Raw genomic sequence first — 27100 nt, 5'->3', positions numbered from 1 at the left:
GGATTTGCATTTTGCTAGAATTGGAATTTAGCTATGCATTTGTTGTTGTGCATTATTTTGTGAAAGTTGGACTATTTATGGAGTTAGTGATTGACACACTAATCAAGATGCCTTTTTTGATTGCAATGGGACAAGAAAAAGTATCTTCTTATCAAGTCTCTTTCCAGCCTTGATTTACTAAATTATTACCTTAGTTGCCCTCAAACATTTCTGTAAATTTAGACATCTCTCATGACATTTAAACTCCCCAAAAAGGCATAAAAGGTGATGATGCCAGCAAATGTTGTACGCCATCTTTTTTTCTTCTTACAGTATGCACAAAGTTGAATAATTCATGAAAAATTGTATATTTGGAGTAAGTAACTTTGAGAAAATGTTCTTCAAGATCATTTTTGTCAAATCTTATCAAACTTACCTTGATGCTATTTTATGTTCCTAAGAACATTCTGATTTATTTTAGAAATAAAAATTGAGTTCTTAATCCCAAAAAGAATTTTTTTAAGCCGAATGACATTAAACAATGAATGAATTTGATGTTGGTATACTCATCTTTGATATTAGATTCTATTTTGGACAACATTACTACTCTATATATGGGACATAATACCCATTTTTGTAGTCCTCACATAATTTTCTTGATGTTACTTACCATTTATCATTTGCTATTTAAACTTTTATTCGCCTGATAAATGTAAAGTATATTTTATTTTATTTTCTCCTGTAATTTTGTTTCGTACATGCTTGCAAACATTAGTAACTAACAAAGTTTTCACTTAAGATGGGATTAAATTTTAATTTAAAAGAATAAACACAAATAACTTATATCATTGTTAAAATATTTTAAAATGTATCAAAAATGTAAATTATAGTCCTCCCATCTCAATCTAAAACTGAATTCCAAAGTAAGGTTATCTAATTTTATGTGCGCATAATTTCAACATAAAATTTACGTAATAAATGAATATATTAAAAGAGGAACTATAAAACATTTTTTTCATATATGTTCTGAAAATATTAGAAAAAAAAATTAGTTAAAGAAAATGCAATTTGATCTCCGGACAATCATAATATTAAACAATTGCAAAAAAGTATATTTTCACTTTTTTTTTAATATTAAAATACGGGATAGTCAATATTTTATATAATTTAAGATAAAAATAGTTAAGTTTAGCATGACAAAATTATTGCAATCTACATTCCATAAAAAAGTTCATTAAATTTAAAAAAAAAATTGAAAAAACGTTACGTATTTTTTAACATGCATCTTGGCTTTTCAGTATTTTTTGTATGATTTAATTTGAAAGAACATCTACAAAAGTATCTTCTAATAACAAGGCTTTTAATTATTTATATTTACTTATAAGTTAACTTTATTGATTTCATCGTACAACAATATTATAGCATTATCTATTTTTGACACTAATTGAGTATTGGAAGTTCATTTTGAAAAAATGATTGAGCTAATATTTGCTCAATTCAGAGAAAATTTTACATATTAAATTCTCAATTTCGATCATTGGAAAATATAATCTCAATAAGTTTTAGTAAAATAGAAATTAGAAAAGCTTTCACTTGTTTGATTTTTGTTTTGAAAAGTCTAATATATAAACTAAGAAAATTATTTTCCTTTAACTTTCAGATACCTTTTTGTACTTTGGAATCTTTTAGAAAGCGTCAAACTAATATTACTAAAACAAAGAAGTAAGAGCCAAATTTTTTTTTTTAAATAAATCTAAAATTAATTTTTAACGTCGATTTGGGCTCGGGCTTAGCACGAGCCAAATGACACTAGTATATATATATATATATATATATATATATATATATATATATATAAATATAGAGTATATGTTATGTTTAAAATATGATTAATATAACATTGTAGTTTGTGCTCCATATCTAAAATTTTATTAATATTTTTTAAAAGAGAAGACTTGTTGTAGAAATTGATTTTCTATCTAAACAAAGAAATACTATTTTTTTAAATTTTTTTAGTAAATATTTTCGGTTTAGCTCATTTTACTTGTCATGTTGTCTTTTGTATTAAATTCTATCTAATTTTAAAATATAAATATTTTAAGTATATTTAGTGAACATAACAACTTGATTTTGTCAATATGGGATACTATGTTCAAAACACGATTAATATAACATTATAGTTTGTGCTCCGTATTTAAAACTTTATTATATTAGTGTTTGCTACAAATACGCATGGTGTTTAATATGGGGCCCACATTTTTTTTAATATTGTTTGTTTTTTAAATATGGGATTCATTTTTTTTTCCAATATTGCTTGATTTTGTTAATATAGGGTTCACTTTTTTTTTCCCGTGAGTTTGGATGTGGTGGGTTCCAATTTTTTTTTTAATAATGGGCCTGTTTAATATGGGGCCCAATTTTTTTATTTTTTTTATATATACTATGTTCAAAACACGATTGATATAACATCGTAATTTGTGCTCCGTATCTAAAACTTTATTATATTAGTGTTTGCTAAGAATACAAAGTCTGCACCTTTTTTTTTTGACATTGTTATTTTTTAATATGGGATTCATTTTTTTTATATATATTGCTTGATTTTGTCAATATGCGATACTATGTTCAAAACACGATTAATATAACATTGTAGTTTGTGCTCCGTATTTAAAACTTTATTATATTAGCGTTTGCTACGAATACGCACGGTATTTAATATGGGGTCCATAATTTTTTTAACATTGTTTGTTTTTTAATATGGGATTCACTTTTTTTTTAATATTACTTGATTTTGTTAATATGGGATTCACTTTTTTTTTCCGTGAGTTTGGACGTGGTGGGTTCCACCTTTTTTTTTTAAAATACTGGATGATGTTAATATAGGCCTACATTTTTTTTTAATATTAGTTGTTGTTTAATATATATGGGGCCCATAATTTCTTTTTTACAATTTTTTTTTATGAGCCTGTTTAATATGGGGCCCAAAAATAACATTGTTTGCTTTTTTAATATGAGATTTACTTTTTATTTTTAATATTACTTGATTTTGTTAATATGAGGTTCACTTTTTTTTTTTCCCGTGAGTTTGGATGTGGTGGGTTGCACCTTTTTTTTAATACTGGATGATGTTTAATATGGGGCCTCCATTTTTTTTAATATTAGTTGTTGTTTAATATAAATGGAGCCCATAATTTTTTATTTTTTTACAATTTTGTTTTTTTTATGAACCTGTTTAATATGGGACCCAATTTTTTTTTTTTTATATGTACTATGTTCAAAACTCGATTAATATAACATTGTAATCTGTGCTCCGTATCTACAGCTTTATTATATTAGTGTTTACTAAGAATACAAAGTCTGCAACTTTTTATTTTTATTTTTATATGTTGCTTGATTTTGTCAATATGGGATACTATGTTCGTATTTATATGTACTATGTTCAAAACCGATTGATATAACATTGTAATTTGTGCTCCGTATCTAAAACTTTATTATGTTAGTGTTGCTAAGAATACAAAGTTTGCACCCTTTTTTTTTATATGTTGCTTGATTTTGTTAATATGGGATACTATGTTCAAAATACGACTAATATAATATTATAGTTTATGCTCCGTATTTAAAATTTTATTATATTAGTGTTTGCTACGAATACGCATGGTGTTTAGTATGGGACCCACTTTTTTAAAAAATATTAGTTGTTTAATATAGATGGGATCCACAATTTTTTAGTTTATGCTTCGTATTTAAAACTTTATTATTTTAGTGTTTGCTATGAATACGCATGATGTTTAATATGGGGCTCACTTTTTTTTTTTAAATATTAGTTGTTGTTTAATATATATGGGATCCACAATTTTTTTTTATAATTTTTTTTATTTTTTATGGACTGTTTAATATAGGGCCCAAAAGTTTTTTTTTTTTTATGCGGTCATTAAAAAATATGTGAGAAGTTTCTGGATTGATTCTGGATTGAAAGTAATCCCTATATAATATTATACCCTATAGAAGTGAAAAGCAACTGAAGTGGGTTTATTAAAAAGCGGGTGTTTAAAAAATATGTGGGTCCAAAATTTTTTGGGGGCCCATAGACGGACGACGAAGGTGCTCTTAAACTGACTCTTCTAAAGGATAGAAATAAAAAAAAAAGTAGATAGATATACTAACTCCCACCGTATGCATCAATATCATATCATTATTTTGGCTTCTTAGTAAGCGATTGGACAATGTTTTGTCGGTGTTAAAAATAATATTTGAAATTAAAGTTCTGTTTAGATATTAAATTCACTTGAAAAATAAAAAATTATAAGTAAAAATTATTATTTTTCTTGAAATACTCGAAAATATAAGTGTTTTATATTTTGTCAGTATTACTGAATACTAGGGATGGCAAATGGGCGGGTTTGGTTGGATTTGGTTTGGTTGAAAATGGTTTGAACAAAAATGGGTTGGGTTTCAAACCGCCCATATTTTATAGTAAAATTTTCACAAATAGCTACCTTTTAACTCTTTCTAACAACCTATAACTACATATGCTATATTTACAATTCGTAACTAGATGACCCTATATTTATCTAGTAGTCGGGTATACCAAAATATAGCATAAATACAGCGGAAATACAGACGCGAGTTTAACTGACAGTGTTATATTTATGGAAACAAAATCTGTTCCAATTTTAATTAGAATCAGTTATATTGTTCCCTGATTCACGCAAATATCCTCCCATTCCATATCTGATTCCATATCTCATTCAAACAGCTAACAAATTCAAAAAAAATTGAATTCAAACCTTACAATCATATTTTTAACCAAAAATAAAAAGGTTGAAAAACCTTTGAAAAATAACAATATCAAACCAGTGAACATAGCTTGATTATCACGACGAATATATATTTGATTTCATCAAGTTGAGTTCATAATTGAGGTAACGATTTTTTCACTGCAAACTTTTTTTTTTTTGTTCGTCTTTTCTGAAATTGTTTCAGCTAAATTGAATATAACACATTGCTGTATTCGAAAACAACAGGATAATGACAAGCGTAACTGCGTTGATCCGTCATTCTGGTTTTTGGAACGATCAGAACTGTTTTGTGAATTACAAAATTGATGCTGTTGTATTCATTGATAATTGCAATTACGATGAGTTAGTTTGTACGATTACAAATCAATTAGGCGTGGATACTGTTAGGAAAACTATTTCAATAAAATATACTGTTGAAGGCGATTTTCAACCAATTGAAATACACAACGATATGGGAGTTCGTGTGTACGTTGAGCTTAAGAGAGAAAACAAAGTTTTGGGGATGTATCCAATGTGCGTTAGTATTCATGATTTGGATGTTGAGGATGGTGTAACTGGTAATCGTATTATTGGAGATGATGTGCTGCAAATTGGATATAGCGAGAATCGGGATGGTATGAAAGTTTGTGATTCTACTGTAAACGCTGTTGTTTTGTTTGGGAATGATAACAATTTGGTAATTTCGAAACCGGAAGCGAAAGGAGTTTTTGTCGATCAAATTTACCAGGATAAGGAAACTTTGAAAATTGTGATGACGAAATACGCAATTCGTGAAAGATTCAATTTCAAAACAGAGAGATCGAATGCTATAAGGTATGATTTTCTAAATGTATTCTGGTAACAGAAAGTGCAGATGTATTTTTGTTATATTTGTACTGTATTGAGATGATTTATTAACTGATTTAGCACACTGTTAATTTTAAAAATGTTTGATGCAATATATTCTGATATATTTTTTGTATATTTATACTGTATTTAATTGATTCAATATGTACTATTTGCATTGTATTATGTAGCTACACTCTGGCATGTTGGTCTCCGGAATGTAAATGGAAATTCAGAGCGTCGAGAATTGGGGATTCTGAAATGTTCAGGGTTAGAGCTTTCGATGACGAACATACATGTCCGTTGAAGGACAAGGTGTATTCACAAAGGCAGGCAACAAGTTGGTTTATTGGAGAAGCGGTTGTGAAGGCGAAAATAACTAACCATAAAAGGAAGGTCACACCTGGGGATATAATAGATGATGTTAAGAATGAATTCGGCGTAGATGCTTCTTATATGATGGCATGGAGAGCTAGAGAGAAGGCTATAAAAGATTTCAGAGGTGATCCAGCTCATTCATACAAGAAGTTGCCGGCATATATATACATACTTGATAAAACGTATCCTGGATCGCTCGTTAAAATGCATAAATCACCAGAAAATGAGTTTATGTATTTGTTTGTAGCACTCAAAGCATTCATAAAGGGATTCGAGTGTTGTAGACCAATAGTTGTAGTGGATGGTGCACATCTTAAATCAACGTATAATGGTAGATTTGTGTCGGCAAGTACTTTGGATGGAGCAGGTATGTGTAATTCTATTATATGAATGTTTTTTTTATAAATACAACATTATGCTTATTGATTTGCAAATAAAGCTGCTAAAAACATACTCTGGATGTATTGCTGGTGTAATTTTGTGAATATTATATGTTGAAATACACTGTAAATATGAGGTAAATATATTGTAAATATATATTATTGTTTTATAAATGATGGTGCTAAAAATACAGTGTGAGATCAAATTCAGTTGAAATATGTGTTGAATATATTATAAATATATACTGATTTTTCTAGGTAATATCCTACCACTAGCGTATGGTGTGATAGATTCTGAGAATACTAAGTCGTGGACGTGGTTCTTTGAACTGTTCAAGCAAGCTTATGGTGTTAGGCAAAATATGTGTGTCGTGTCCGACAGACATGAAAGCATAATACACGCAGTTTCTAAGGTGTATCCTACTGTTCCTCATTTGGCTTGTATATGGCATTTGTGGAAAAATGTGACAAAGCAATACACAATAAACAGTGAGGTGTTGAGTCCTATATTTTATTCACTAGCGAAAGCATACAGCCAGGATGAGTTCGATAAATTGATGGAGAAGATTGGGAATGTTGATATTCGGGTAAAACGATACCTAGAAGATGCTGGAAGAGATAAATGGTCTAGGCTTTATTCACCTGTTAATAGAGGATGGACAATGACTTCGAATATAGCCGAATGTATTAATGGAAAACTGGTTGCTGCAAGAGAGTTACATATTTTTGATTTCCTTGAAGAAGTGAGGAAGATGTTTGGTAGATGGAATTGGACAAATAGAAAAAATGGTACCTACACATTCACAACACTGATGAGGCGGTATCAAGAGATGTTGTCGATCAACGAGTACAAATCAATACGAATGAGGGTATCTTTGTTTGCAACACAAAAATTTAATCTATATTTTTACTATATGTAATGTATATTTATATATATTCCCAATATGGTAAAACTGCTCAGGTAATGCTTGTTTATTTGTTAAATGGTTCTCAGGTTGAAGCGTCAACTGAATATGTTTACACAGTGAATGATGGACCGAGGCGTTTCATAATAGATTTGAAGAAGAAAACTTGCAGCTGCAGGATGTTCCAACTGGACGAGATACCGTGTTCTCATGCATGGGCAGTATTGAAGAATAAAAATTTGACTGCTGATGTATATTGTTCGGATTTATTCAAGCCGGAAACAGTTGTGAACACATATGATGTGCCAGTTGATCCTCTTCCCGATGAGACCGAGTGGAATGTTCCTAAAAGTATATTAGATGAAGTTGTTATGCCACCGATCTATAAGAGACCCCCTGGGAGGCCAAAAAAGAAGAGGGACAAGCCATTACAGGAGTTGATGATTGGTAAACGCAGAAATTCCTGCGGTAAATGTGGACGTCTTGGTCATAATAGGCGTTCGTGTGATAATCTGCCGCTCAATAAGAAGAATAAATAAGTTCATTTTGATTTTATTTGTTAAGACAATTCTACTTTAAATTTCAGTTAAAAATAAAAAATGAATTCATCTTGAATTCATATTATTCTAGTATGATTGTATTTCACATGGTTGAACATCCGATGTTTTTCAATGTAATGCTATATTCGTGGTTAAATGGTATTTGGAAAGTCTACTCTATGTTAACTGATTTGACCTTTTGTTTTGGATTTATGATTTAATAGTTGTATTTCGTATATATTTTGGCTATATTTTAGTTGCATTTTGTCTGATTTGGTAGATAATACTTATTCTGGTTTACTGTTAACTATATTTGATATATATTTTACATATATTTGAAGTGTATTTAGATGAAATTTTAAATTTTGTAACAAACTGTAATTTCAAAAATGGACTTATGGAATATATCTGAGTTATATTTTCTGTATATATCGACTGTATTTAAATGGTTATATATACTACTTTGTTAAATGAATACATTTCACAGATAATGAAAAATGGAATTTATGCATTGAAAAAATAACATACTTGAAAGAAACAACAATATAAAAACCATAAGGTGGTGTTCAATATTAATCATCCTAAAAAAGATTACTACACATGAAACAATATATCCAATATGAAAAAACAGCAACAAAAGTCGCAACCAACTATGCTATTGTTCAACATGAAAATCAAAAACACAAATGAATTGGTGGCCTAATCAAGATCCTCTTTATCAACTGCATCGTAATCAACTGCCGGTCTAATTGGTCTTGGAGGCTGCTCGTTATCACTTGATGCATTGTTGTTTGACTTATCCCATGCATAGTCGCATAAAAGGGCACCATATCTCATACGGAGTAACTTTGCATCGAATTCGGTTGGGATGACTGCACTTGAGCTCAAGTATTCAGCGAAGGCTGCCACATACACACCACAATCCCTGGAACAAAAATGATCAAAAAATTTACTTATCAAAACCCACGAAAAAAAAGATGTATTTATTGTGTTTTTTATTGGAATAGATTCTTACATGCTAGAGGGAGCTTGTTGCGGGAGATTGTCTACATTCACAATGTCAAAGTTGTCGGTCTGTTCTCTATTTCTGTAAGAAGGATGTGTGACAAAATCTATATCCGCCTTCTTCTCATAGAAATCAGTCATTTGTAGACTATGTGTCACTAGAGTAGCCAACATTTTCACTCCGACTCTAACGACAGCATCATGCCCTGCAGCTCGGTATGAGTTGTATACGTAGATGGACCTGTTTGTAAAAAGAAAATATAAGAAAAAAACAAACATATAAAATTTGTAGAAAAATGAATGATCTTTTCATTGGATGAGAGCATACCTGTCAGTGAATGATATCACAACCAAAATCCAGTGATTTTCCTCTTTTATGTTGACAAGAATTAGTACGTTGTCAACAGTATATCATGGTACATTAGCCAACAGCCTGTGCCCGTTAATGTACTCACACAGTTCATCTTCGTTACTGGCGACACATGTGGATGAATCAGGGTTTTCCCAAGATTTGTAAATTTCAGCAACTAAAGTGTGAAAAATACAGCTGGCAGTGGTGAATCTATAGTTGTTGTTATTGTGATACTTCCCCTTCTTGCGTAGGTAGTAGAAAATAACATCAATATGCTGTAAAAACATCAATTCAGTGACTATAATCAACACTATGTTCAAAAAAAAATTGTTGTATATATAGTAAATATAGTGAAATATACTCTTAAACATAGTAAAAATACAATTCTGTATACCTGGACAGTACTGTGCTCAACTAGTAAATTAATGTCTGTATATTAAATATAGTGCAAGTATAATGATGACAATATTATAAAAATACAAGTTGTGACAATAAGTACCTAAACCTACTCCATCAACCTAAAACAATAAAAACATGGTTCAAATGAATTTAAAGGCATCAGCAAAACAGATACACATATATAGTACTACTTTAAAAGTTAAAAGTTTCAGTTAAATATAGAGAAAATATATGGTAAATATGCCTGAAATATATTTTCAACAACAGAAACCGGATCATTAATTGGCAACCCAACTCCCTCAACCTAAAACAATAAAAACATGGTTCAAATGAATTTAAAGGCATCAGCAAAACAGATACACATATACACATATATAGTACTGCTTTAAAAGTTAAAAGATTCAGTTAAATATAGAGAAAATATATGGTAAATATGCCTGAAATATATTTTTTACTATATATGTCAAATATAGTAAAAAATATACTCTAGATACATCACATTGTAATTCTATTATAAAACATAAAAAAAATTAGATAACAAGCAGAAAGATATCAAAACCTCATCAGTCCAAAGTTGCCCATCCATAGATAACAAGTAGAACCAGTTTTTGTCGGCTACGGCTGTAACGCCTAAATGCAACCGAAGTTCGGCATCCGCAGGATCGAGTCCTTCCTTGTTCTTTCTGTAATGATTTTCATTTGGCTTCCTGTATATCAACAATGGAAAGAACATACGTTAAGTTTATTGATAATTGAATTCTGGAAAACTAAAAAAACAAGTTGTGACAATAAGTACCTTTTGTCATGCGATTTCAACAGATCCTTCTCAAGCCACTTTTGATATTCTTGAAGAAACGAAGTATCTAACGGGGCATTTATAGGGTGGTCAACAAATGGGTGTTTTTTCTGATAAATGCAAGGACCGATATTTTTGGCAGAAGAACCCGCTGAGCTGAAATTGGGACAATAAGGGGACAGGTTATATTTGCTTGGTTTCCTTTCTCGGGCAGCACCTGGATGGACAATGATCTGTTTTTCAGAGTTTGAAAACTGTGCAGTCTCACCACTTGAGCTTTGGCCCGCATTTGGTTGTACGGGAACTTGTTGTCCAGTTTCATCGCTTGAACTGTGGCCAATTATCGGTTGTACTCCAACTTGCTGTTCAGTTTCATTAGTTGAACTTTGTCCGGTTGTTGGTTGTACTCCAAGTTGGATTGGTATCTGAGAATCAGGAATCATCCACTGAGAGATGGTTACCGGGTTATTGTCCACATTCTTAGGAGTCCTTAAACTTGACAAATCGGTTTGATCATCGCGTGGTACTGGAGGAGGACCGAGAGGAATAACACATGCTAAAGGGCAGTTGATTAGCAAGTCCGCTACCATTTCCTCTGATGCGGTAAATTCAGCATTAGCATTCTCCATATCGCCGATTTGCTGAGATTCCTGAAATAAAAAACAAGAAAAAAACGACTGGTGTTTGTCAATTATTGCTTATCAAAATGACATTTCAGTACTTAAAAGCCAAAATTTAAATGGATTGGTGTTATGGGCACTCCATCTGTTTGTGCATCACTTTTAACTCCGGTTTCTTTATCCACATCAACAACAGAAACCGGATCATTAATTGGCAACCCAACTCCCTCAACCTAAAACAATAAAAACATGGTTCAAATGAATTTAAAGGCATTAGCAAAACAGATACACATATACACATATATAATAGTGCTTTAAAAGTTAAAAGTTTCAGTTAAATATAGAGAAAATATATGGTAAATATGCCTGAAATATAGTAAACAGAAATCAGAATAAGTAACATTGAACATAATAATCAAAATACAATTAAAATATAGCCACAACATATATGAAAAACTAATATTAAAATATCAATCCAAAACAAATATAGCACTGCTAGTATATATAAACACAATCATAACAAAAATAGCACAAATAGATACATCAAAAAGAACACTACTAACAAATCACCATGTGAAAACTATATATGTAAATACACTATAGGTAATACAAAAACACAGCTAAAAATCCAATATTTCACTTTGAATAATATACTGCAAATATAGAAAAGTGAAAGAAAAAATGAGTACCACTGGATGACTCCTCTGCGCGGAAGTGGCACCACCACCTTGATTCTCTTTGGTTGAAAGCTTTACTGCACCGCCACTTTGATTGCCTTGAGAAATCCCACCATCACTATGTAAGTCAGCTTTTAACATTGTGTCGCCGACCTTTAAAATTTTCCAAAAGAAAATATAAAGTCTTCCAATAAATATATCAAAATAACTTAAAAAGTAAATAATTTCCATTTTTAGTGTTGATTTTTACCTTATCTGGTGTTTGATTGCCCTTTATTGCATCTAACAACCTTTTGAAGTTGTTATCCATGTAGTCAAACACCTACAGTTTTGAAAGATAAAAAATAGAATTAGAATTGTTAATTACTTGACACAAGCAATATGAAGTAAAAAAAACATATTGAAAACAAAACGCCTACTTCTTTCTTGAAAATCCGAATCTCTTCCCTTATCAGTTTAAACTCATCTGTTCGGGGTGCTGTAGGTGCATCTGGTTTCCTTGTCCCTTTTATCCCAGATTCCTTCCGTGATGGTTGTTTCCTGGAAGGAGGAACAGAAACTGGAAACTGCGTCCGTTTCTTGCCTCGCGGGGAATCAGAATTGGCACTCCTTTGTTGCTGTTTGCCACTGGACAGATGCGGTGTGGTACTAAAATTATCGTAATCATCGTCTACCAAATCAGTACCATGTACACCATCAACTCCATGTTTGACGTCTGGTATGTCATGTGCAACAGGAGACAATTTAAGAGTTTCCAACTCATGGGGTGTTGGCACAACTTCCTCAAATCTATAGGACTATGAACAACAAAATATAGAAACTATATTACCGTATATATCTACATTGGTAACATACTAAAAATATGAGGAAAATATAGTCAAAATATATTGATCACAAATGACTTATTTCATAAATATAGACAAAATATAATCAAAATATATCATGTAAAACAAACATATTAAAACAGTTAAATGGTAAAAGACACAAAACTGTTAAAAGACTGTTTTACCGGATTTTTATCATCTCTGAACATGCCATCCATCAATCTCTTGAATTCTGGTTTTACTTCAGTAGTCCGCCAGTTCAAAATTCTAGGAATTAAATTCCCCGTCTTAACTGCAATGGTGGACGGGACTTTTGAGCAACATTCATACAACCATACTTACATAGCAAGCGGCAAACTATGAATCCTATAATATTTCTTAAAACCAGCATATTTCTGCCCGATGCTTACAACCAACTCTCTAAACGAATCTTTACCCCAAGGATACTCATTATATCTCCCGTCCTCTACAACATCAAAATGGATCCTTGGTATGTTTGTTGAGTTCGGCTCGCCACAATGTACCCACGTATTTATGAAATACAATATTTCCATCTTGACTGCGTCATCCCCTTTATTATCCCAGACAGTCTTGTTGAAACACTCAATAAGCTCGTGTCTTTTAACTGGCAATTGGTTCTCCTGATTTCTACCAAAATACTCAACCATAAGCCTATTCGGTTTTGAGTTATCATAAACAAAATCATTTTCATCAGATACACAATCTAGCCCAGTGATCAGTGCAAATTCTCTAAGGCCAAAACGCAGAACTTTACCATTTATTTCAAATGTAAAGCACCTATATGTACTGCCCCTAAGTTCTTTGACCATAAAGCACCGACAAATCTGTGCTTGTACATCCAATTGCTGCATTCTAAGATATTTACCAAAACAAGAATTCCTAAACATATCCATCTGTGGATCTGTTAGTTTGCCTCTAATATCTTGCATTACATTAACATTCGTGTATCTACACATAGATGGTGCCACAGCAAGGTGCTTGGTAACCAAAAATTTAGATACCTGAAACAAAATGCCAAAAAACACGTATGATTGACATATATCGACTGAATGTACTTAAAAATATACACAAAATAACTGTCAACAAAATAATAACTGAATGTACTTAAAAATCTTTAAAATCACTGTAATAACTGTCAACAAAATATACACAAAAATAACTGAATGTACTTAAAAATCTTAAAAATCACAGTTATGGTGAAGAAAAATACACACAAAATAACTGAAGAAACATGTGTAAAAAAAACACAGAAATATACTTAAAATGCACATATAATATAGATCTGGTTAATTCACAGATCTGTAATAACTGAACTAAAAAAAAAGAACTAAATATACTGAAAATACAACAACAACATACCTCTTCATCATCATGCTCATCCACACTACGTTTGGCTTTAGCAATTTTTTTGCCCCTAACATTAACAACATTGTCACCAGCCTTTCTCTTCTTTTGTTTCTCCATTTGAGAAACATTTTTCAATTTTTCTTGTTGTTTACTCTTCGAATCAACATATTCCTTAGAACGCCTAGGATCGTTAATTCTTTTTGAACGATTCTCAGCATAAGAGCCTGCAATGGCAGTTTCATGTTGAGAAATTCCCAAAGAAAAATTAGGAATCGCACATTCGAGTTCTATACCTGTATTTCTCATCGGAGTAGCAGCTTTCTTAATCATTCCAATTGAATCTAAGAAAAAACAACCAAGAACAAACACTGATAGTTAATTACTTAGACATGCATTCCTGATTCAAACGAAAAAAAAACACCCAAAATATAGGTTAAATACACGGTAAAAAATAAAAATCTGTATAGAATCTTACTTTATTTTGGGAATTAGATTTGAAACGTGAGAGAAATCAATGAATAGTTAATTAGAGATAAAAAAGGAAGTTGAATAATTGAAAAAATGATTTGAAATTGGAGGAAAGTAATGGATATGGTGAATAATGACGTGTATTTAGGAGGTAGGAGAGAGACACGTTTTTTTTTTTGCTTAAATTTCGGGGAGTGGGAAGTTATCAGATGAGTGGTAAAAACATGGTAGCTATGTGAAGTAAATATGATATATTTTAGCTACTAAATATAATTATTGAAAAGTTTAGTTATGTTCCATAAATAGGTAATAATGGAACCTATGCCAAGTAAATTTTACTATTTTATATGGGTAAATATGGGTTGGGTGATAAATGGCGCGAATTGCCCTTCTTTTGGGGTGGTCTTTAAATTTTACCCCTCATATTTGAAATCTTTAAATTTTGCCCTTAGCTAAAATCCATGGGTTCCAGGTTCGAACCTCCACTCAGTCAAAAATTTAAAAAAAAATTGCAAGGCAAAGTTTAAATTTCGCTACGCCCCCACCGGCATACACTTGTTAAGGAATTACCAAAGTTATGCCGGACCCGGCATACTTATGCCTTATGAGCAGACTTGGCATAAGTATGCCAAGTCCGGCATAACTTTGGTAATTCCTTCACAAGTTTATGCCGGGTCCGGCATACTTATGGGCAAACTTTTAGTCAAGCCTTAACTAAAAGTCTTTTCTTAGTTATGCCTTATGGGGCAGACTTTTAGTTAAGGCAAAACTAAAAGTATGTCCCATAAGGCATAACTTTTTCTTAAGACATAGACTTTGTCTTATAAGGTAAATTTTTAGTTATGCCTTAAGGAAAAGATCCGCCTTATGGGGCTTTAGTTATGCCTTATGGGGCATACTTTTAGTTGTGTCTTAACTAAAAGTCTGTCCCATAAGGCATAACTAGGAAAAGACTTTTAGTTAAGGCTTAACTAAAAGTTTGCCCATTAAAAGTTTGTCTATAAGTATGTCGGACCCGGCATAAACTTGTTAAGGAATTACCAAAGTTATGTCGGACCCGGCATACTTATGCCAAGTCTTCCCATAAGGCATGAGTATGCCGGGTCCGACATAACTTTAGTAATTCCTTAACAAGTGTATGCCGGGTCCGGCATACACGCGACCCAAACCTTGCCTTGTAATTTTTTTTAATTTATGCTTGAGCGAGGGTTTGAACCCAGAACCTCATGATTTCTGCGTGAACGCTCAGGGTTGCAACGCGAAGGGAAAAAATTAAAGACCAGCAATATGAGGGGCATAATTTAAAGACCACAAATATGAGGGGCAAAATTTAAAGACCACCCCAAAAGAAGGGCGATCCGCGCAAAAAAATGATAAATGGCTGAGTTGGTTATGAGTTAACCCATATTAAACAAGTGTAATATTATTTCAAGTGTATGTTTATAATTTTTTTTCTTTTGTCAAGTTAAATTAATTTTTTCATATAAATTTCAGGGATGATGTGTGGGGATGGGGGTAGTGGAGGGGTGGGGTGGAGGTAAGAATTTTTTTTATAACTTTTTTATAAAAGTAAAATATATGAAATTAATTTTTTTTTGTTGGGGGGGGGGGGGGGGGGAGGGGGAGGGGAGAGGGTGAGGCGGGGGTAAGAATTTTTTTTTTTCATTTTTTATAAAGTTTTTATAAAAGTAAAATATTTGAAATTGATATTTTTTTTGAGGGGGGGGGGGCGGAGAGGGGGTGGGGGTAAGAATTTTTTTTCATTTTTTATAAAAGTCAAATTTTTGAAATTGAAATTTGTGGGGGGGGGGGGGGGGGGGGGGGTTCCATTTTTTATAAAATTTTATAAAGGTAAAATATATGAAATTGAATTTTGGAGGTGGGGGGTAGGGATCGGAATGGGAGGTAAGAAAAAAAAATTCTCCTTTTTTATAAGCTTTTTATAAAAGAAAAATAAAGTATATGAAATTAAAAAAAAAAAAAAAAGTGTGCGAGGGTGGGGGGCATGGCGGGTGGGTGGTGGGGTAAGGGTTGGGATGGGAGGTAAGAAAGAAATTTCTCATTTTCAAAATGAATTGTTGTTAGGTCTAGTGTGTTTTTATGTGGATACCCATATTTTTATAGGTTAAAGAGAGACTTGAAGTTCATATTTATTCACTTGAAATATGAGTGACCCAACTCACTAACATGTGAGTAAAATGAGCTAATTTTCTAAATATGGACTCAAATTGCCACCTCCACTGAATACAAAAGTTCAATATGAGTGCCTGCAAAAGATGCTTGAAAAAAAAAAAATCTCCCATATTCTCCAAAGTAGATGAATAATAAAAAGTTTTATTATTCAGAAAACCTTGTACGTTAAAGGAATTATTGAATATTCCAACAATAACAAATATTCCTTTTTTTTTTTTAAATAATCACCACAAGATTTGGTTCAATCCCTCTTCTAGATGATAAATTCATTGAATCACACACAAGGATGTACTAGCTCTCGATGTCTTCTTTGACGTGAAGGGATATAATATGAATTTACACCTCTTCCGTCATAATTTATGTAACATTATTTAACTGGACATAAATTTTACGAAGAAAAAACCGGCTTTTCAAAAGTTCGTGATCTAAAACAGATATTAGATATTTGTGTTGTTATAAATTACTCTCATTAATGGTAAAATAATAATTTTAAACTAAATTATTTTTTAATACTACTTTTTTTTTTCTTTAGTGTAGTTTGGTTTGTATGGGTTCGAATATGGATCTGGACATCCAAAAAGGAAAGTGGGTTTCATCCCTTTTCTTTCAATTAAGCTGGTATATATATATATATACATATATACATATATATATATATATATATATATATATATATATATATATATATATATATATACATATTAAGCTGGTATATATATATACATATATATATATATATATATACAGTTGCGCCATACCACCATAGCTAGAGTAATTAGTAAGAAACTTATTCTGAAGAAAAAACAGTGGATTGCAAAATCTGGATACGCTATGAATTGACTATATGACTTGTACTTAACATTTTCTCCATTAATTTGATATCCAAAATTATGCTGGAATATGGACTTTCTCTCCTATCTACATTTATTATTCTCTATACATGAACTTTAGTACACAACTTTACCGAGTATATTCGCTACGTTAAATTAAAAAGAAAGATATTAATCTTCTAACGGGTTTGTGAACAAATGGTACAGGATCGGTCTTTTGGATTATATATAGATATTGATTCATTTGCATAACAATTGGTTTTCGTATCGATAAATTGAAAGAGATGTCAACCAACAACCGTATTGAGAAAAGGATACACCTTTCTGTAGAGATTTGACTTATATATATATACACACACTAACAGTGAAAAAAAAAAATGCATTCTCACTATCATACTTTAATTTAACCTATTATAACATGTAATTTGTCTTATGTTTCATGTTATTAATCCCAGTTCTTATCACTTTCCTATAATTCAGAGGTGGATCTAGCTTGCTAGGTGGGGGGTTCAGGAACCCCCAACTTTTGATGCGGAGCATAAATTTATGTGTAAAAATTTATTAAAACTCCAATAAATAATAGACATGAACCCATAACTTTTAAAATACGACGGGTTTACACTAAGAATCTTAAGGTTGAACCCATAGAGTTTAAATCCTGGATCCGCTTCTGCTATAATTATTTTAAGTAAAATGTATAAAAACTAGACTGATCTTTTGAACCTTTACTTGTGAAGACATGGTGTAGCACATGAAAATTCCTCGTGCTTCAATAAGAAGGGCTAGAAATAAGATAGGGTTCATGGAGCTAAGCTAAATAAGCAATATTAAGAAAAGAATAATTCAGCTTAAGTTAAACGCTTTATTATTGATCTAATATTCGACATTTCAATAATCCAAAACAATGGGAACCCACGGTATTATTCAATCTTACTGTAATACTGTCCCTGTCAAACGAGTTTTTAGATCCTCAAAAGATATCACAGGAAATGATGTTGCATTCTTTAAAATTGATCCAAGGTATCCTAAGTCCTAAGAGTGTGCACATTTTCAGCTACTTGATTTATTTATTATTTGGGTTAATCATTTGGTGTCTGGAATTGGTCTAACTGATTCAGTTTCTCATTTATAGGGCCTATTAAAAGGAGAAGCATTTTTATAAGGAATTTCTTCATTTTCGAGTCTCAAATCAGAGACCTCTAATTAAGGAGATTATTTCATGTCATGTAATTGTTTCAAAATTAGAATTTCTTTAAAGCCATTACTCCATCCATCTCATTTAACTATTGCTTTAGTCTTAAAAATTATCTCAAAATAAGTGTCACTTTAGAATTCAAGATCAAAATTGGCAAATGTTTCTAATTATACCCTTAACATTAAAGAAGTACGCCTTTCTATATTGCTCAATTCTAAAAAACATTTAATAAATAGAGGTAACACAGTAAATTATACCTTATATTTATTATTTTTCTTAATGGACATGAAAAAAACTAAAGCGACCATTGCAATAGGACGGAGGGAGTACTAATTAATGACCCAGCACACATTACTACTATTGAAGTGTGTGAAAATCTCATCTGAAAATCTCATTTAATTATATTCTCAACATACTCTCTCATGTACTGGCATGATTCTTTTTTCATGGACCAATTAAGCACGTGAAATTTCTTTGTGATAATGAGTGTCAGTGAGATTCGATCCTAGGACCTCTGTCTGCTCAGATATCATATTAAAATGTGTGATCATCTCATCTAAAAACTTAAGCGGTTAGAAAAAGTACACTTTATTTATTTAATTATATTTTCAACAACTACACAGTAAATAGAAAAGCAAAATATGGTTAACATTAATATATAGGAGGCCGGGCATGCAGTCTAACTTTATAAGTAACAGTGTCTGGTTTCAACTAACTCCTCATGGAAGAAGACACAATTTTTAACTGTCCCAAGAAAATTCACCCAAGAACGAGATCTAATGATTAATAAAGTGGCACAAACTTTATTAGTTAGAGTCCAAATTCCAGTAGGAACAATTTTTTTGGTCATTTCTTCTCATTTATTTAAGTACTGATGGCAGAGTGAGTCCCCCAACTTTTTTAGCCCAAAAAGTGTCAAAAGGCACAAAAATACCCCATTAAAAAAAAAAAAGTGACCGAAGTAACCTTTGCGCACTAATTTAGTGCACAATAGGACCAAACTGCAATTTTGCAATTTTCCCTATTGCGCAATATAGGTTCAATAAAATCACGCCCAGCTTCATTTTTCAAGCTACTCTTCTTCACCTCCTCCATTTTCATTCTTTCAACATAGTTTAGCCCCCCCCCCCCCCCCCCCCACACACACACAAAATCACGTCTCAAAGCTCTGAAACGTCAAACTTTGCTATAGAACCCGATATTTGTGAATGTGGTCGTTATTGTAAGCTAAAAACATCAAGGACCGAAGATAATCCGGGGCGTCGTTTTTGGCGTTGTAAAGTGCCTGAAGTAAGTGTTTTTACATTTTTTTTAGGGTTTAAATTTTTTTCACATTAACTACATATTATATGTTTAAAAACTGATTTTCTTGTAATTTTTATAGGATATGGGCGGTTGCAAACATTTTCGTTGGGAAGATAGCATTCCCATGGATAAAACGGTGGTGGCGAAGATTAAAAAGCCTCTTGTTGATAGAGATACCGCAACGTCACGTATCTCAAGAGATACAGTGAAGTTTGACTTGCAATTTATGCTTATAGAAGCTAAAGAAAAGGTTGACCTTTTGGAGGTCTTGCTAAAAGAATCCAAAGAAAAACAAAGTTTTCTCAAGGCTAACCTTAGAAAAACGTGTCATGACCCAACCCCGTGGGCCGCGACCAGTGCCCTAGCTGGGCACCTATACGTACCCGATATCCAAATTAGCATATTATCAGAATAATAATATAATAATATTAGTGGATGCTACAGAATTTATCAGAAAAAGCAGACTTGGCACACATAGGCCGATAAGGCCATCATAGAACAAAGTATCCCAAACATATATACAGAACCCACACAGATGTATCCACAGACCTCTACAGAACATATCATAATCATAAGACAGGACAGGGCCCCGTCATACCCAGAACAATATACATATCCAGATAACAGTGACAGACTGTACCAAAAGATGGGCTCTGAAGAAGAGAGCACCCCAAAATAGCAGAAACGGGATCCTAAACGTGTGGATCAGCAAACCTGTCGTCTGTACCTGCGTGGCATGAAAACGCAGCCCCCGAAGAAAGGGGGTCAGTACGAAATATGTACTGAATATGCAAAGCGGAATCACAGAAGTCAAATCATAATGATTTCAGAAAATGAGTACAAAATCCAGAGTGTCAAATGCATATTTCCAAAACCGACAGAATGTGTACAGAGACATATGTCATATCATATCATATCCGGTCCCTGCCACGGGACTCGGCAGACAGAATGTGGCCACCCTCCCGACGCTGGTGCCACTATACAGAGGAATCAGAAAAAGGGGCGTGGCCCCGTATCATAATATGTCATATCAAAATGGCCATAACAGATCAGATCAGAATAGGCGGACATGGCACATCATACTCCACAAACCCATGTACGCGTATACCTGCCCCCTCACATCGGGACGCGGCGAACAATGCAGAGAATTACGCTTGACAACATATCCTGGCCCGGGCTCAGTGTGGGAAACATTGAGACATCCACGAATGGAGTAGTGAGAGACTAATGCAATTTAAAAATATAATAAATGTTTTCAAAGACTCGATGAAGCGTATCAAAGACAAGCAAATCCAATGGGGTCGGACGGAATCATATTAAATGTATTTCGGATATCATAATAAATTACCGAAGTATAACTTTCCCGAAGTCATTCCGAGTGTCAAAATAATTTATAATATTTAACAGAATATTTAAAATAATATTCGTTAAGCGATTAGTAGGGTAATTAAAACATTTCTTTCAAAAATCGCTTAAAAAGGAAGCTTTAACACATTAGGGGCAAAAACGTAAATAGTGGGCCCGCCTCAGAACAAATAAGGCGGCGGGCTCAAATTGTGCCCTCTAAACATATAATATCATCTACGAAGGTTATACAGACATCCTATGACTTTCTGAGTAATTTGGAGCACAATTGCATAATTTCAGAAAAAGCGTATCAAAATGGTTCAATTCTACTGAAGGAAAAACTGAAATTTTGTCTTGCGGATTCCGAGGGCCAAGAGGTCCTTCGAGGCCCGGATCCGACCCTAATACACTAAGGGCATGCCAAGGGAAGAATTGGGTTTGCTTTACATACCTTTCACGCTCCTTAAGCCTTTCCAAACTCACTTCCCGTTTCGTCGAAAAACTGCAATTGGTCAAGTTTACCAATTGTGAGTTATTAATGCCATTATTACAACTTTAATCATATTTGGCTACCGAAATTTCGGCAGCACTTCCCCTATACATATGGCACCCCGAGAATTCAACTCGGCTAGAAATCATCAACAACAACCCAAACGACAACATTAACATCAACAAAGAACATTAAGAACACAAATATCCTTCAACTAGACATTTTTCTCACAAGTTGACATAACCTTCATTTCAATCAAAACTTTCACTAATATCAATAATTTCACATTCATCAACAATCAAGATCATCACCATATAGTTCTAGATACATTTCATATCGTTTGCCTTAAGATATACACTCGATATACATAATATACAACTTTCCGCCAAAATCATAACTTATGCAAAACATCAAATCTTTGGCATCCAACTTCATAACAAGTTTCCAACTTCCAAATTCATCAATGGTCATCACAACTAACAACCAAACAACTTCATTTCCTTAATGTCGGAAAAATCATACTAAAACGACATAAGATTCTACATTCCAATTCAATACAAACTTATATCATTCTAACTTCATTTACATTACAAACATCACAACAACACTCTAACACATTAAACAACTTAATCCATCCCATTCCATACCACTCCATACCACACGGCCAAATGCTATTTTCATCAATTCATCCAATTTTATTCAACTTTCATTCTCAATATGAATTCCACCATACTTACAACTAGAATACAACATAATTTCAATTCTTCATTAGCATACAATGCATGCATATACACGGCCATACATATATACTACATACCCACTTTGCAAACTTTCATTTCTTCATACAATCAACACATTTCCATAAACTACAACACAATCAAAACTTCATAACACAAATAAAAGGTAGAAATTCTTACCTTTTCTTCAAGTTTTCTTCACTTGGATATATGATCACTTTGGTGAATTGGATGCTCCGCACTCCAAACCAACTATACCAAGTTACAAAGGAACCTTGACTTAGTAGGAAAACAACAAGAAATAAATTTTTGGGACAATATTTTTGATGGCTATTTTTCCATGCTCCACCCGAAACCCTCTATCTCTTTTGCTCTTGTTCTTGATTTTTTTCTAAGTCTCTTAATGCCTTAAGTCTTCTAATGTCTATCATTTAAAGACTTGGTCACATGACCAAGTAATGGGCTTGGATCATGGCCTTAAGTTAATTGATTCACATGGAAATTTAATACAATTTTTGGGCTTGGGCCAAGGCCATCATGGTCGGCCACCCCTAATCTTTTGGGCCTCAATTTGCTTCTTATTTTATAAGCCCAATAACTTGTGGATCGCATTTTGTAATTCCCGAAACTAATTTCCAAAATTCCAAAATTACCCTTAACCTTGTCCCACACTTTCATGACTCTATTCTTTCATGCATAACTCCTATGTTCAACAAAATATCAAATTGATCTTATATCTCAAGAATCCAATGTAATTCAAGTCTTTCCAAACGTGTGAAGACACGGGTCATAACATCCTCCCCCCCTTTAGAACATTCGTCCTCGAATGTAAAATTAATCTTATAGGGTTGGAAAATACTTTGGGGGAGTTCATGCTTACAAACAACACATAGGACATACGATTGACATTGAAATGAAATTAAGCAGGATTTAAGGTTACCTGTGGGCATAGGGAACAATTGAGGATATTTTTTCTTCATTTCCTCTTCTGCCTCCCATGTCATTTCCTCCCTATTATCGTTCCGCCACAGGACCTTAACAGAGGCTACATCTTTATTCCGGAGCCTCCTTACCTGACGATCCAAAATAGATACGGGCTGCTCCTCGTACGATAGTTGCTTTGACACCTGAATATCATCCGCAGGGAAAATTATGGAAGGGTCACCAATGCATCTGCGAAGCATAGAGACATGGAATACCGGATGTACCGCTTCCAAATCAGATGACAAATCTAACTCATAGGCGACATTTCCAACCTTCCGAACAATCTGATAAGGCCCAATATAACGCAGACTGAGCTTACCCTTTCTGCCGAACCGCATCACGCCTTTCATAGGCGATACCTTCAGAAATACCCAATCGCCTACCTGAAACTCCAACGGTCGACGCCGTTTATCCGCGTATGATTTCTGTCGACTCTGGGCTGCCAACAGTCGCTCTCGAATAAGTTTCACCTTGTCCACGGCCTGCTGGACCATATCTGGGCCAATCAACTCTGTCTCGCCAATATCAAACCAGCCGATCGGCGATCTGCACTTCCTTCCATATAAAGCCTCGTACGGAGCCATCTGGATGCTGGAATGGTAACTGTTATTATATGCAAACTCAATCAACGGCAGGTGATCATCCCAGCTGCCTCTGAAATCAATAACGCAGGCCCGCAACATATCCCCCAGCGTCTGTATAGTGCGCTCGGCCTGCCCGTCGCTCTGAGGATGAAATGCGGTGCTCAGGCTCACCTGAGTCCCTCCTGAAAAGATCTCCAGAAATGCGCCGTAAACTGGGCGCCTCTGTCAGAAATAATAGATATACGAACTCCATGAAGCTTCACAATCTCCTTAATATAGAGCCTGGCATAATCCTCGGCGGAATAGGTAGTCCTGACGGGAAGAAAATGGGCTGATTTCGTCAGCCTATCAACGACGACCCAGATGGAATCATACTTCCGTGGAGTGCGAGGCAAACCTGTAATGAAGTCCATATTAATAACCTCCCACTTCCAAGTCGGGATTTCCATCTCCTGCAACAGTCCACCCGGCTTCTGATGCTCAATCTTGACCTGCTGACAATTAGGGCACTGGGCGACGAACTCTGCAACATCCCGCTTCATACCGTCCCACCAGTATAAGCATCGGAGATCATGGTACATCTTCGTAGACCCAGGATGGACCGAGTAGCGAGCATAATGTGCCTCGCTCATAACCTGCTGCCGAAGGCCTGCAATATCCGGTACACACAACCTGCCTTTGTATAACATAGTGTCGTCCGGTGAAAACTCGAACGGAGTCCTCTCCTTATCATAGGCTGTGTCCCTGTACCGAGCTAAGACAGGATCCTCGAACTGATGCCGCTTAATATCGTCCCTGAGGGATGACTCAGAAACCCCTCGAACAGAAATCCGTGTATCTCCAGAATCGGCCAGACGAACCCCGAGACTAGCCAACTGCTGAATATCACGGGCTATCTCTCTCCTGTCTGGCTGTAAATCGGCCAAACTGCCCATAGACTTCCGACTGAGCGCATCGGCAACAACATTAGCCTTACCCGGATGATACAGAATATCCACGTCATAATCTTTCAGAAGCTCCAGCCACCTCCGCTGTCGCAAATTAAGCTCTCTCTGCCGGAAAATATACTGGAGACTCTTATGATCAGTATAGATATCCACATGAACGCCATATAAATAGTGTCTCCATATCTTCAGAGCATGAATTACCGCTGCGAGCTCCAGATCGTGGGTAGGATAATTCTTCTCATGCTTTTTGAGCTGCCGGGAAGCATACGCTATAACTCGGCCGTGCTGCATCAATACACAGCCTAACCCCATACCAGAAGCGTCACAATAAATAACATACCCGTCCGGTCCCTCTGGAAGAGTCAGAACTGGGGCTGTAGTCAGCTTCTCCTTCAGCAACTGGAAGCTCCGTTCACAAGCGTCAGACCACTGGAACTTAGCTCCCTTCTGAGTCAGCCTTGTCAAAGGCGATGAAATCGAAGCAAACTTCTCCACAAACCTCCTGTAATAACCTGCTAGCCCCAGGAAACTGCGTACCGCTGTGGGCGTCGTAGGTCTAGGCCAATTCTTCACGGCCTCAATCTTCTGTGTGTCCACCCGGACACCATCAGCTGCAATAATATGCCCCAAGAAGGCCACTGAAGACAGCCAGAATTCGCACTTAGAAAATTTCGCATATAACTTCTGATGCCGGAGTACCCCTAATACCGATCTCAGATGATCTGCGTGCTCCGCCTCAGACCGAGAATAAACCAGGATATCATCAATGAATACAATTACAAACATATCCAAGAATGGCCTGAATACCCGGTTCATCAAATCCATGAATACTGCGGGAGCATTTGTCAGCCCAAAAGACATAACCCTGAACTCGTAATGCCCATATCGGGTCCGGAAAGCTGTCTTAGGGATATCGACCTCTCGTACTCGCACCTGGTGGTAACCAGATCAAAGATCTATCTTCGAAAAACACTTAGCGCCCTGCAGATGATCAAACAAATCATCAATCCTGGGGAGGGGGTATTTATTCTTTATAGTTACCTTATTCAGCTGCCGATAATCAATACACATACGCAGCGACCCGTCCTTCTTACGCACAAATAATACCGGGGCTCCCCAAGGCGAAGTACTGGGTCTGATGAAGCCCTTATCCAACAAATCTTTCAGCTGCTCCTTCAACTCTTTTAACTCTGCAGGCGCCATTCTATACGGAGGAATAGAGATAGGCTGAGTGTCTGGGAGTAAGTCAATAGAGAAGTCTATCTCCCGCTCTGGAGGAAGACCTGGAAGCTCGTCGGGAAAAACATCTGGAAACTCATTAATCACGGGGACTGACTGAAGTGTCGGCGCCTCGGCGTCCAAGTCTTGCACCCAAACCAGATGATAGATATAACCCTTTCTGATCATTTTCTTTGCCTTAAGGTATGAAATAAACTTACCTTTCGGCGATGCTGTATTACCAGCCCAATTTATAATTGGCTCCCCGGGAAACTGGAAGCGAACTACCTTATTCTGGCAGTCAACATTAGCGTAACAGGAAGCTAGCCAATCCATACCCATAATAACATCAAATTCAGTCATATCTAACTCTACCAGGTCTGCCTTAGTATCACGGCCACATACAATCACAGAACAGTCTTTATAAACCTGTTTCGCTACAATAAAGTCCCCTATCGGTGTGGCTACCTCAAATGGCTCTATAGGTTCAGACATAATACCAATTTTACCGGCAACAAGAGGTGAAATATATGATAAAGTCAAACTTGGATCAATTAATGCATACACAGACCGAGAGAAGACCAATAAAGTACCTGTAACGACATTAGGAGATGCCTCCTGATCCTGGCGGCTGGCCAAAGCATAAATGCGGTTCGAAGGACCGCTAATACCAGAAGCTCCACCACGGCCTCTGCCGCGACCCGCTGGTGCCGAAATACCCCGCCCCGTAGGGCGCATAGCCACTGACGAAGATGAAGACCCAGCGGCTGATCCGGTAAGCTGCGCTGCACCACCCGAACTACCCTTATACGGGCAATCTCTCACAGAATGGCCCTGACGGCCACAAGAAAAGCATGCACCGGTGGCTCTGTAGCACTCTCCCGTATGGTATCTGCCGCAAAAAGAACACTGTACCCTGGGTGGCCTCATCTGACCAGAACCCCTATCTGTCCGTGAAC

At 34.8% G+C, this 27100-nt stretch overlaps 3 protein-coding genes across 3 annotated transcripts; 1 reads left to right on the top strand and 2 right to left on the bottom strand.

Moving 5' to 3' along the window:
• The first annotated feature begins 5004 nt into the window (after window positions 1-5004).
• LOC132639889 (uncharacterized) lies at window positions 5005-7802 on the top strand. Its single transcript, XM_060356273.1, has 4 exons — window positions 5005-5588; window positions 5792-6102; window positions 6617-7227; window positions 7353-7802. Exons 1-4 carry the CDS (start codon window positions 5005-5007, stop codon window positions 7800-7802), a joined length of 1956 nt encoding a protein of 651 aa, XP_060212256.1.
• Window positions 7803-8430: 628 nt separating this feature from the next.
• On the bottom strand, window positions 8431-9186 carry LOC132642804 (uncharacterized). Its single transcript, XM_060359835.1, has 3 exons — window positions 9136-9186; window positions 8818-9048; window positions 8431-8727 (listed from the first exon to the last, which is right to left on the bottom strand). Exons 2-3 carry the CDS (start codon window positions 8979-8981, stop codon window positions 8502-8504), a joined length of 390 nt encoding a protein of 129 aa, XP_060215818.1. The 5' UTR covers window positions 8982-9048; window positions 9136-9186; the 3' UTR covers window positions 8431-8501.
• A 32-nt stretch (window positions 9187-9218) lies between these two features.
• On the bottom strand, window positions 9219-10983 carry LOC132639888 (uncharacterized). Its single transcript, XM_060356272.1, has 3 exons — window positions 10355-10983; window positions 10118-10265; window positions 9219-9434 (listed from the first exon to the last, which is right to left on the bottom strand). Exons 1-3 carry the CDS (start codon window positions 10981-10983, stop codon window positions 9219-9221), a joined length of 993 nt encoding a protein of 330 aa, XP_060212255.1.
• Window positions 10984-27100: the final 16117 nt, after the last annotated feature.

Source organism: Lycium barbarum, chromosome 5 (genome assembly GCF_019175385.1).
Source record: "Lycium barbarum isolate Lr01 chromosome 5, ASM1917538v2, whole genome shotgun sequence".
Lineage (NCBI taxonomy): Eukaryota > Viridiplantae > Streptophyta > Magnoliopsida > Solanales > Solanaceae > Lycium > Lycium barbarum.
This window is presented reverse-complemented; position numbering and strand designations above follow the sequence as displayed.